At 39.5% G+C, this 13,596-nt stretch overlaps 1 protein-coding gene across 12 annotated transcripts in view; it reads left to right on the forward strand.

The window, feature by feature from the left end:
• TMEM117 (transmembrane protein 117) overlaps positions 1-13,596 on the forward strand; it is a 567,603-nt gene that overhangs the window by 480,631 nt on the left and 73,376 nt on the right. For 9 of the 12 annotated variants that reach the window (XM_021092567.2, XM_084957214.1, XM_084957212.1 and 6 more), the window contains one exon: positions 4,769-5,757. In XM_021092567.2, the coding sequence (XP_020948226.1) occupies positions 4,769-5,415 (647 nt within the window). In that variant the 3' untranslated portion in view covers positions 5,416-5,757. Of the gene's footprint in view, positions 1-4,768; positions 5,758-7,413; positions 9,992-13,596 lie in introns of those variants that run through there. The other 3 variants (XR_014804026.1, XR_014804025.1, XR_014804024.1) reach the window with 2 other exon arrangements.

Consider the following 13,596-nt stretch of genomic DNA (forward strand, 5'->3'; position numbering starts at 1 on the left):
CTTTTTCAGATTCTTTTCCATTATAGGTTATTACAAGATATTAAATATAGTTCCCTGTGCTATACAGGAGGATCTTGTTGTTTATTTATTTTATATCTAGTAGTTTGTACTTGCTAATCCCCAACTCCTAATTTATCCCTTCCCCTGTTGGTAACCATAAATCTGTTTTCTATGTATGTTTGTGAGTCTGCTTCTGTTTTGTAAATAAGTTTACTTATGTCATATTTTAGATTCCACATATAAGTGATGTTGTATGATATTTATCTTATTCTGTCTGAGTTACTTCGCTTAGTATGATAATCTCTAGGTCTAATATGTTGCTGCAGGTATTATCTATTTCTCTTTATGGCTGAGTAGTATTCCATTGTGTGTGTGTGTGTGTGTGTGTGTGTGTGTGTGTGTGTGTGTGTGTGTGTGTGTGTACAGATATATATTACATCTTCTTTATTCATTCCTCTGTTGATGGACATTTAGGTTGCCTCCATGTCTTGCCTATTGTAAATAGTGCTGCAATGAACATCAGCATGCATGTTTCTTTTCAAACTAGAGTTTCCTCAGATACGTGCCCAGGAGTGGGATTGCTGGGTGGTATGGTAACTCTATTTGTAGTTTTTTAAGGAACCTCCATATTGCTTTCTGTAGTGGCTGCACCAGTTTACATTCCCACCAACAGTGTAAGAGGGTTTCTTTTTCTCCACACCTTCTCCAGCATTTATTATCTACAGACTTTTTTTTTTTTTGTCTTTTGTCTTTTTAGGGCCACACCTGCGGCATATGGAGGTTCCCAGGCTAGGGGTTTAATCAGAGCTGTTGCCGCTGGCCTACGCCAGGGTCACAGCAATGCCAGATCCAAGCTGTATCTGTGACCTACACCACAGCTCATGGCAACGCGGGATCCTTAACCCACTGAGCTAGGAGGCGAGGGATTGAACCTGCAACCTCATGGTTCCTAGTCGGATTTGTTTCCGCTGGGCCACGATGGGAACTCCTTTACAGGCTTTTTAAATGATGGCCATTCTGACCACTATGAGGTGATACTTCATTGTAGTTTTGATTTGCATTTCTCTAATATTAGCAATATTAAATTTCTTTTTTTTCTTTTCTTTTTTTTTCTTTTTTTTTTTCTTTTTTGTCTTTTGAGGGCCGCACTTGTGGCATATGGAAGTTCCTAGGCTAGGGATTGAATAGGAATTGTAGCTGCCGGCCTACACCACAGCCACAGCAACGCCAGATCCAAACCGCATCTGTGACCTACACCATAGTTCACAGCAACACCAGATCCTTAACCCACTGAGCCAGGAATCAAACCTGCATCCTCATGTTCTCATGGATGATAGTCAGATTCATTTCCCATGAGCCACGACGGAAACTCCCTGAACATCTTTTCATATACCTAATGATCATCTGTGTGTCTTCTTTGGAGAAATGTTCATTTAAGTCTTCTGCTCATTTTGTTTGTTTGTTGTTGTTGTTTTTGGTTATTGAGTGATGTGAGCTGTTTGTGTTTTAGAAATTAAGCCCTCGTCGGTCTCATCATTTGCAAATATTTTCTCCCAGACTGGATGTTGTCTTTACATTTTTTTCTATAATTTCCTTTGCTGTGCAAAAGCTTATACGTTTGATTAGATCTAATTTGTTTATTTTTGCTTTTATTTCTATTGCCTTGGGAGACTGCCCTAAGAAAACACTGGTACAATTTATGTCAGAGAATGTTTTGCCTCTCTTCTCTTCTAGGAGATTTATGTGTCCTGTGTTATATTTAAGTCTTTAAGCCATTTTGAGTTTATTTTTGTGTATGGCGTGAGGGTGTGTTCTAACATCATTGATTGACATGTGGCTGTCCAGCATTCCCAATACCACTTACGGAAGAGACCGTCTTTAGGCAACACTTTCCTAATTTACTCCTCCTTCATCCTGTCTAAATATACACACACTCTCCAGGTCACATGAGAAATAACATAACATGATTCTTTACTGTGAAAGTTTAGTGGCCAAACAGACCCAGCACCATTCAACTTGGCAGTAGAAAAATAATTTGCAAGTAAGGAAAAAACTCCTTCTATCCTCAGGCTTCCCTGGATTTGATTACTGTTCATTCACTGCCACCGTCATCCTCTGATTTTACTTTTTTCCTTTGACTATTTAACATTCACTGGGCATCCCCTCCCCACTGGAAAAGCATCCTTCCCCAAGCTCCATGAGCATTCCTCTTTGCCCTTCCTGATTCTGTGATGCTCCTTATGTTCCGTCTCTGACTTCGTTACCCTAGAAGCAGAGTCCCCTTAATGAGGGACTGCTCTATTCATGAGTTTATAAAAGTGACCTAGAGAGGGTACATGTTTTTTCTGAGGGATCCTGGTGAGTCAAGAAGGTGATGGTCAGCCATGCAAGTCCAAGTCCTCACCGTCCAGTCTGGCTTTGTAACCCATGTATTTTACAGCAAGGGAATAAGTATGGACTTTCTACAACAGTGAAGCACCCAAAGCCCCTTTCGCAGCTGCTTCTATCGTGGAAGCTACAAATTAGTGCCTCCTTGATACTGAATGAGAATCCCCGAACTTCCTCACTTCACCTGTCTTTCATTCTGCTCTGCCATTTTTTCACCATGATATTCTCCATTCCTTCCCTTCTCTCTCCCCTCAGCCCCTCTCATCCATATTACCTGATCTTTTTCTGTATCCTCTTCTATCTGCAGCATAATAAAAACATACACTATAGATAATATTTTCAAAACTATTCCCTGTCCTGCCTTTCCTTCTGGGATCCCATGAATTGCTACTTTCTTCAAAATCCTTTCTGCAGAAATGTGCCCTCAGTTTGTATCCCATTTTCTCAGTGTCTTCAGCATTTATGGATTATATCACTGCTTTGGCACCTCTCAAATGTGGCCTCATTATTACCCATCTGTCGATGTCTCTTCTTTCCCCCACAAGTTGATGAGTTCCTTCCGAGAAGGCAGTAACATATATCCTTAGCATCTACTAAGGCATCCTACACAGAGACAATAATAATGGGTATAATAAATGTTTGGTAATGATGCTCACCTTTGTATTTGCTTGAACACCTCTGGCTTGAGATTTCTGAATTTGTTTTATAGTTGATTTTAGTTTTGAAGATCCAAGAGGGCAGGAGTGGTTTGAACTTAATGTGCCAGAGGTTAGAAACATTTTATCCTATCTAGAAACATTTCCAGTGTTCCAATTTACTTTCCAGGCCGGGTATGCAAAATAAATCATTCAGGCAAGAGCTTCCATGACAAATATTATAAACCCTGTATAGTTGAATGATTTCAGGACCGGCAGAGTTATAATTTCCCTTCATATGGTTTACGTAAATTCTTTGCAGAGAAAAGTTGCACTTTCCCATACAAATGAAGACATTATCAAGATTTAGGCAAGGCTCTGACCATAATAATAGTAACAATTACTGAGTTCCTATTAGGTACCAGCCATTGTGCATAGTATCTAATAATTTCATGAAATGCTAACAGCTTTAATAAGTACTGTTATTTTCTGCTTGTAAAGAAACCAGAGTTTAGAGAATTTAAAAAACTAACCCAAAGGCCATATAGCTAGCAGGTTTGAGAGGCAGCCCAGGATTAAAATCCTTCAACCTTGCATATAATAGGAGCTTGCAAATGTGTAATGATGAGGATCAACTACTTTACTAAACTCCTTATATAATCATAGCTTTATACTGCTATATGTTCTATTTTAGTACATATTACAAAATACATTTTTACCAATCTTAGTTTAACAAGTTCGCCCAAGATCCTATCTCTCATGTATCACTATTTTTAAATATAAAATACAATAATTTTGTATAGTACATATAATAATTATAACTGAAGCTTTTATACCGTTATATATAGATATAGATACCACTTAACTTGCTATAGCAAACCTATGAGGTATTAAATGTATTATTGTGATACACTTGATATTGTAAAATTTGCAAAAAATTATAATTACAGCAAAAATTGATAGTAGAATCTAGTACCCCTTGAAAAGTTTCCCACATTCTTTCCATTTAAAGACATAAAAGATTTCACTGGATAGTATGTCTATAAATAATCTTATTTATATAAGATTTTTAAATACTACAAAGAAATCATAGGAGTTACCATCTCTGCAAATCATGTCTTCTAAAGCTTTGGCTCTATTTATATGTCTGATTAATGGATTCTGTTCAATGAGAATTTGATGCAATTATTTTTAAAGTCTTGCTCAAGGATTATTGATCTGAATCACATCAACTAATGATTTAATCAACCAGTCACCTACAAACAGCCATGTGAATTCAATTGATGTACTGCTGTGCTTGCACTGCAAAATGATTTATTTCTTTCCCAGACATAATTATAAAACAGTAAGGGATATTCAATCATACATTAGACTTCTCTAAGAATTTCATTAGAACTTTGTTTTTAAAACTTAATTGAAATGTTCCAGAGAATAACTGACATGGAACCAAATTTGAGTATAGCTGTAGTGCCTTAAAAACTAGGACACTTCATCTAGTTAGCGTAAATACCATAAATTACTGGCCCTGGGATCTACAGGTACATTTGCAAGTGCCTAGAATCCATTTAGGAAATTCCCTTGGGCAATTCACTTAATGGTAGGTAGCATGGCACTCTCAAAAAATTAGCAGGTCTAAAACATGAACAACTTACGCTATAAAACCATTATCTCCATTTTATAGGAGAAAACCCTATTGCCATTTCAAAGGTCTTTGACTCATATGCAGCATTTGTTTTTTAATGCAGGTAAATGGTTTAACTATGGAATTATCTTCCTGGTCTTGATTTTGGATCTTAACATGTGGAAGAACCAGATATTTTATAAGCCTCATGAATATGGACAGTACATCGGCCCAGGGCAGAAGATATATACAGTGAAGGACTCAGAGAGTCTAAAGGATTTGAACAGAACCAAGCTGTCCTGGGAATGGAGGTCCAATCACACCAACCCTCGGACTAACAAAACCTACGTGGAAGGAGACATGTTCTTACATAGCAGGTTCATAGGGGCCAGCCTGGATGTCAAGTGCCTGGCTTTCGTTCCTAGTTTGATAGCTTTTGTGTGGTTTGGATTCTTCATTTGGTTCTTTGGACGGTTTCTGAAAAATGAGCAAGGCATGGAGAATCAAGATAAAACTTACACGCGCATGAAAAGAAAATCCCCGTCCGAACACAGCAAGGACATGGGAATCACGCGAGAAAACACGCAGGCCTCGGTGGAAGACCCGCTGAACGACCCCGCCTTGGTGTGCATCAGGTCCGACTTCAACGAGATCGTCTACAAATCTTCCCACCTCACGTCGGAGAACCTGAGCTCGCACCTGAATGAATCGACCAGCGCGACAGAGGCCGACCCCGAGCCCACGACGTCTAAAAGTACACCCACGAACTAGATCCGCTTCTCTGAGGGTAGCGCACAAAGCAACCTTGAGTGTCTCTTTCAAAGGTTAGTCTTTCCTTTTGTAAATGTAAGGTTTACGTAGCGTTAGGTAAAGAAATACAAACAAGGCCACAACGGTGCTCAACATGCTTTTTCTAGGACTCATTGTTTTCTATTTGTATTATGATACCTGTGCCTACTGTATATCTAACAGTCCTCTAGAGATTGCTTTTCACACTTGCACAAGCTTCTTACTGACTTTACAGCATAATAGAATAGCTGGTTACCCGTGTTATCTGATGTTCAACCATAGTGGTGCCTTGAGACATTAAACTCTTTTTAACTGTATCGGAAACAAGTGTGGAACAGTTCTCTAGCCTAATTGACGTGTGTGTGTGTGTGTGTGTGTGTGTGTGTGTGTGTGTGTGTGTGTCTGTGTGTTTTAAATACAATTGTTTTCTTCTACACTTGATGTCTGAGCAGGAAACACATAGACAAGATGTGGCTCAGGAAGTACATCTGGGTTTCTTATTCAGCAGCAGAATTGGTGACTTTGACAGCTGGACTGCAGAGAAGCATGGTGGTTACTTTTGAATTTGTATTGGCTGCCTGCCACATCCAAATACCCATGCAAAATTCTGAGATAGGAGAACGCTCATCCAGCATGGGTCACTACTTGTGAAATATGACTTTCTCCAACCAGTAATTGCAATTAGGTAATAATACCTAATTATGTTTTCCTAATTAAAGATAAATTGCCACTTGATTAAAAATCCTGCCCTTCACCTTTGGGAACAAAGGTTAAGAGGCACAGTTAGGTGAACTCTCAAATTTATTGGCATTTACACAAAGCCCTAGAAAGCAAGGAACTGAAGTTTTAATCATATGAGTGTTGCGCAGCCTACCATCTACAGTATTGGTACATCTGTCTGCAAATATGGCTCTGGACAGTGAAAATTGGAAAACATATTCCAACCCTGAACAAGGGCCCTCCTCTAAAAAACCATGCTGTGGAACTTTGCGAGGTAGAAGTTATGCATGAATGAGTCTGTTTATTGGTTTGTTTTGTGTGTGCGTGTTTGGTGTTTTGGGTTTTTTTTAAATCTAAATATCGCACATTAATAAATCAGAATTATGCATCAGGAATTACGTGATGTAGTTTTTTGTTTATAATGGAAGAGATCAGTTGTATCTTAGTTTAACAGCAGCTCACTTTAGAATATATATATTTTTTAACTCAGTCTCAAGCAAGCAAAGAGGAGCACTCCCAACTTGCTTTTAATTTTGTTCCATAAATTGTAGTAACATGTTACTTGAGGGGGTTAGGGAAGATCACTTTCAAGGCAAAATTATTTTCCCGTCACATACTGACATAGCTGTATTTTGTCTTTATGATTTTTTAAAACCTCTTTGTTTTGATCTATCTGCTTTTAAGCTTGCAGCATGTTGAACTTAGCATGCATAATAGAACTATGCATTTATCTGTCACTTGAGAGCCAGCTTTAATAAACATCCCTCTGCAATTGTTTACTAAGCAATTGGAACCATGCCCCTGCTGTTTCTTTTACCTTTAATAACCATGCATGGGGTACTTAGGATCATAAATATCTCTTGACACTGAAATTGCTGAGATCAAGCTCACCATAGTAACCCACTGACCATTCTGTCCAAAGAAACTTATCGTGTTATCCCTGATGTGGAGGAAAATTAGCCAGGAGCAAATTTGCATAGCATGGAACATTCAGCTTTTGGCTTTGGGACAAGTAAATAATGCCACTTAGGACTATCTTTTTATTTATTCTGAAAGTCATTGTCTTGTAGAATGAAGAAGGAAGTTGATTTCAAAAGTGACTGTTTATTGTCACTAGGCAGTCCTTATGAAAATATTATTTGAGAATCTTTATGGGAGTTGTAAGGGAAAAGTGCTTCAGTGCAGGAATCTAATTAGCAAAAGTAAGATAGAAAACCAACCAAGCAACAAACCTGAGAGCACTATGCTTTGTCTTTCTAGGGGCTGACTAAAGAAGCTGGCTCTCAGATGATAAGAAAATATGTCTTTAAAGTTTCCAAGAATTTTCGTATCAAAGGGACTTATTTCCAGGGATGACATTTTAATGCTCAAACAAGAGTCAAACTTTCAATGGCTTCCAATAGTCAAATGTATGGACCAGTCTTGACATTTTTACCTCCACATGGGTTTCCATTTTCTTTCTCTACCTCTCTTGGATCCCACACATCACGTTGGCACCCAGACCAATTAAAGATTAGAAAATGAAATGAAATCAAAGTCCAAGTCACATCCATTCATCATGTTTGGTCTCAGATTCTGAGTCATATGTCACTAGACTCCACAGAGCTAAAAAATAGGTATTGAATTCAGGAAATGGAGAGTTTTAAAAAAGGATGAAAAATTACTAACCAAAATTCTAAAGAAAGCATAAAAAATGTGATCCCTTAAGTGCAGGGAGGCTTAAGGACTATAAACAACTATATTTCTACTGTTTAGTTTATCAAAATTTTTTTTCTTTTTTTTTTTTTTTGTCTTTTCTAGGGCCGCAGCCACAGCATATGGAGGTTCCCAGGCTAGGGGTTGAATCGGAGCTGTAGCTGCCGGCCTACGCCACAGCCACAGCAATGCAGGATCAAGCCGCGTCTGTGACCCACACCACAGCTCACGGTAATGCCAGATCATTAACCCACTGAGTGAGGCCAGGGATCGAACCCGCAACCTCATGGTTCCTAGTCAGATTCGTTAACCACTGCGCCATGATGGGAACTCCCTACTGTTTAGTAATTATATTATTTTCTTCCATGTAGTGCTATATTTGTACTAATTTGACACAATTTTAGTTGCCTACATTGTAGAGTACTTCATTAGAAGTTTAAATTGAAAATTAAATAAACGCTATGAATTTATGCCCCTGATAATATATGCCTGGACATAAATCTGATCACCACATACCCATGTATCTTGACTAACCACCATCAGTTATCTCTTCTCCCCATGGAGGCCACTTAGCATGTTCACTTATTTTCTAACACATCTAAAATCACCAGTGAATCCTACTAGAAACATTAAGAATTATTTCTTCTTCATTTATCCTAAGAATCCACCAGGCACAAAATCTCCTTTCACTTTATTGAATCAGGTCTCCCAATAGCAGTACTGGCTGATGGTACAGTGGAAAAAAGTTGTCCAACACAGACATTCAGATTTGAAGGGAGGAGTCAATACCGCTGTTATATCCTGGACTCCATGAGCAAATGTGTTAACCTTATTTGGCTGTCCTGTGGGTCCCAACACAACCCAATACAAAAATGTGTTAGTAAGTCACTCTTAACTGCCCCTATAATGGATGGCTTCTGATGTGTGAAGCCAACTGTATTATCTGATATTTAGCCAAAATCTCAGCATCCCACCATTATCACCTATCTATCCTCACTGTGAACTGACCCCTATTTTAAATTAAAATTCTTGGGTATGCGACCTCAATCTGGGTATTACGCTCTTCCTGGCTTTTCACCCTCAGACCATGACATGACTCCCTACTCACTTTAGCCAGATTTCTTCCAGTTCTGTCCCTCAGAACCCAACGCTCACCAGCCCGGCTGTTAAAAATTAGCCAGCCCGGCTGTTACAAGAGGGAGAGCAATTCAGTTGGTCCTGCAACAGATAAGCTGGTATTTTTTTTCCTTTATCCCTATTTTTATTTTTAAGCATGTTTGTGTACATGTGACTGTGATTAATATGAACAAGTATAGTTGGGAGAATCAAGGTCATAAATGTTGGCTTCCTACCATTTAGGCTGGAAGAGAACTGTGCTCTAATTTGAGCAACTAGTGAAGTTGAGATGTAGTATTTGGAGCTCACAAGTCACTCTTCTCGAGGATAATTCAAAAAAGAGGCATATATTTATAACAGAAAGAGAAGGTTAGGCAGATGGTGGAACATGGATGGAGGCTGCAGCAAAGAAGATTTGGAAATGAAAAAATGGCAGTTTTAGTGCAAATGGGCTTTGAAACTTCAGGAGGTTGAGCAAGGCCTTTGTGAAAAGAACTTTAACATAGAGTTATCATGTGTGCAGTTTTTCTACCTGATAGGCAGGAGACTCAAAACAGTTATGTTCAGCATAGGTGAGGGGGGTTACACAAGAGGTTGGCTGGTTTCTTAAGCACCCTGGCACTCGAGTTATGCCATATCTACCCCAGGAAGCATAGTAAGACCCTGGAAAGGAAGCCTGGGACCCAGGAAACAAACTACAAATGTAGATGTTGGGGGAGGAGGCAACAGGAAGAGAAGGACAAAATCAACCCCTCCACAGTTCAGAGGTACTGTGGCATCCTTGATGGGAGAACAAACGTGAGGACAAAGTGTCTGTAGCATATTCTCAGCAAATAAAAGCCAACATCTTTGTAAACAACAATATCTTGCGGGTACTTTGTGATCGGCAGTCTGAAAAATTTTTAGTGAGAAACTAATTTAGTAGTATTACTGATTTTAATGTGTGTAAAACACTGCTGATTTTTAATGGAGTATGAAGTATCAATTTTTTTTTTTACTTTAGAGAATATAAAACATATATAATGGATTTCATGGTTTATTTTCTAAGCTCTGTCCTCTCACAAGATCTTTCATAAGCTCTTAAGTTTTTTAACCCTGAAGAATTGTACTCCTGGGCTTTATGAGAATTTAACCTATGTGATTGAGAAAGGCCACTATAAGGTATAATTGAGAACTACAAAATGCTCCTCACCCATTCAGTCCTCAAAGTGATAGTATACTGAGTGTTTTCTATGTGCAAACACATCATTCCAGGTCAATGTCATCCTCACATTAACCATTAAGGGTGAGTATGGTTAATTTCTCCTTATAGATGATTAGACTGAGGTTCAGAGAAATTTATTAACTTGCCCGAGGTCATAGAGCTGGCAAATGCAGAGTTAAGATTTGACCTCAAGCTTGTCTGACTCCAAAGCCCCATTATTTTCCATTACAACCCTTCAGAAACATCCATCCAAACTAGAGTGTCTGTTTCAAATAGGATATTTGTTGAGGATCACCCGAGGAATGACTGTAAAACCATAAGATGCTTGATTTCTAGCAATTCTTCTCTCTCAAGAATCTAAGTTAAATAATTTCTAACAGCTGTCTGGAAGCCATTTACAGTTAGGTAAAATGATTGAAGCAGATAAGTTTGAATTAAATGGCAGAAGCATTCCATTCATTGCCAGGTGTTCTGATTTAAGCTGCATTTATAAAACCAAGGCACAGATTGGTCCTAATACAGTTTCATTATATTGGAATTGGTTTCCTTCATGATTTCACTTTCCTGGGGAGACGGAGGAAGAATGGATCTGTGCCTGTTTTGAATGTACCCCCAGGCAGATGTCAAGGTAGGAATAGGTAGTTGTGAATATTCGAACCAGGAAAAAAATGATTGGTCAGTTTTAGAAAGCATCATTTGAATATGGCCTCTAGAAACAACTACGGTTATGAACTAACCATTCATAATTTGAAAATTTTTACCAAGGTGAGCAAATGTGATGGGACAAGCACTGATCTTAAAAACGTGTCCCTTGATCTGGCGTTGCTACAGTTGTGGCACAGGTTACAACAGCAGCCTGGGTTCACTCCCCAGCCTGGAAATTTCCATATGCTGAGGGTGTGGCCAAAAAAGAAAAGAAAAGAAAGTGTGTCCCTGGAACACGATGAACCTTTAGTTTCTCATCCCCAAAATGGGAATACCTCACAGTGTTTGAAAAGAACACACTAAGTCTGTAGGTGAACACACTCTGGGAACTGCAGCAAGCTGTGCACATGAGAGGTAATAACACAGATGTGAGCTCCAGTCCTCCCCTAGTGCCCACCTTTCAAGGGAGCCCACTGGGCTTGCCTTCACTAGCAGCTTTAGACACCACTGAACAGGGTTAGGCTGTCTGCTCCCCATTTTCTGTCTCTCTGTAGCTGTTTTGAACTCTACAAACGGCAATGTAATCCCTTTTCACTTTTCACAGAAGTCCAGATCCCTTCGTTTAAAGCAAGTCACTGAATTGTCTGAAATCAATGGCCATAATCCCTTGGAGCTGCTGGGCCAAACTTATTCCTCCAGGTTTCCTCCACTCTGTAGAGTTCTTAAATTATTTCCTTCCTTTTATGATTTTTTTACCAGCTTCTCGTATCGGGACTTTCTCATCAGGCCAGTAATTCACCACCCTCCGTAAATCCTGAAGTGGAAGTGCTTGTGTCTTTGCATTTAAACGAGAGCCAACACACACACCTGAGCCCTTGCTCTTCAGCATCTGCTGGCTGTATTTGGATGCAGTCGAGGTAGCCATTTCTGAATCTGGGTGTCACTCCAGCCTTCCCTTTTAGGAAGAGCCCAGCTGAATATCCCATGAAATAAAGGTGACACCTCAGCCAAGCCATGGTGCTTTACAGAGTGACATTTTAAAGCAGTGTCACAGTTTTTCATTCAGCTTATAGACATATTTGCCTTGAATGCATTATTTTATCTGGATAGTCCAGTAGACTTCAACCCAACCAAGTCTTGAGATCTGCATTCAGTCACTTGTTACTGAAACAAAATGTGTAACATGGGAGAAAGAGCAATGGCCCAATCAGGAAAGACAAGTCTAACAACGACTCTTTAGATTTGATAATGATCATTTACTGTACAAGTATCTTTGAACACATTATAACATTCTTGAATTTTAAGAGCAATATTTAAATATGCCAGAAAACTAGGAGGTCCTGTCATTTACAAGTCCAAAGTCTCCAGTGGGAATAGATTGTATACGCTTTGTGTCTCAAAGGTCTGCTCTCCTACTGTCTGTCATTATCACTTACTGCCATGCAGAGCTGTCATCTCTCTTCCCAGGATAACTGCAGTGTTTGTTGTCTTAACCGGTCTTCCCAATGCTCAGCCTATCCAGTGTAATCCATTTCTGTACTTTTACCAGAACAATCTTTTTAGAGTCTAATGATCCTATTACTCCACCTTTTCAGTGACCACTTACTGTTCACCAGTGGTTTTTAATATCATTGTGTGCAACTCCACATTCCCAGTGCCCTCACACAACAAAATTTCATTTCTTGCTCATGTTGCTATTGAACAAGGTATCCACTGGGTGGCCTTTCATTCAGCCATTTGGGAATCTAGACGTATTCCAAGAAGCAGTTATTTTTTGATTCTAGGGTCTTGAGAGTTTTCTGTGTATCTAGCTGTCTGGTAATGTCACAGTTGAGCCAGAAAATGTGTGCCAACTCTTCCTCAAGTGCCTCAGGATAGGTACTGAGACCCAAAGCAGGAAAAGCATTAGAAGCAATTAAAACAAAGAGCAGCAAATCAGAGCAGCCACTGGAACTCCACATTTTAATTCTTGAGACAGAGGTGCTATATCCTCACATGACTACTACTTGTGAGTTGCTTCTACTACAGGTTGGTATGGGTGACTTCTTCACTGTGACTGTTTGGGGAGGCAGTAACATGATGACTGACTGTACCCTGAGATGCTGGTCTTTTAGAAGAAAGAAAATATGCTACCTCATTCTACATCATTTTGTGAGCAGTCCATAGCTCTCTGCAGACCCAAAGCATTCAGGGAATCCACCAGCAGGACTCCACAGAGTGGAGATGATGGAACAGGTTTGCAGGGTTTATAGATTGTTCTCTGAAAGCCAAAATCGGAAAGTAAACACAGGTCAGGAGCTCGGGAACTCAAATGAACTGTGATGAGAGCTGTACTCTTATACCTTGGATCTCAGAATTCCTTAGAAGCCATTTACATATTGAAAACATCAATTATTCCTCCCATTTGAAACACGTAGTTCTTGTAATCAATTGCTTTGAGTCAGTGTTTAGAATTATTCATGAAAGAGTTATATTTTAATGGCATGTGATGAGAACCAGCAGCAGCATCCATTAATTTGATTAGTTTGGAATGGGCTAGAACAGAAAACTGGCACAGAGCTCTAACTGAATCTGTAGCGTGGGGGCTCCGTGTGACTGTCCAAGCCAGCTTTGCCAGCCTGAGATCTAGCAGGAGGATGGGGGGTGGGGGGGAGCGTTAGGGAGGAGATGTTTCATGTCCTCTCCTTCTGTCTCCTTGGCATTTTATCATCAGTCACCTCTTAGCTCAAGGCAGGGAATGTATGCTGCATCCTACTCCAGCCCACTACTAGCCCCACCTGCTG

Source organism: Sus scrofa, chromosome 5, assembly GCF_054392235.1.
Source record: "Sus scrofa isolate SSC_HxYL_T2T_F1_AM1 chromosome 5, Sscrofa_HxYL_maternal_Yorkshire_Landrace_v2.0, whole genome shotgun sequence".
NCBI classification, from domain to species: Eukaryota; Metazoa; Chordata; class Mammalia; order Artiodactyla; family Suidae; genus Sus; species Sus scrofa.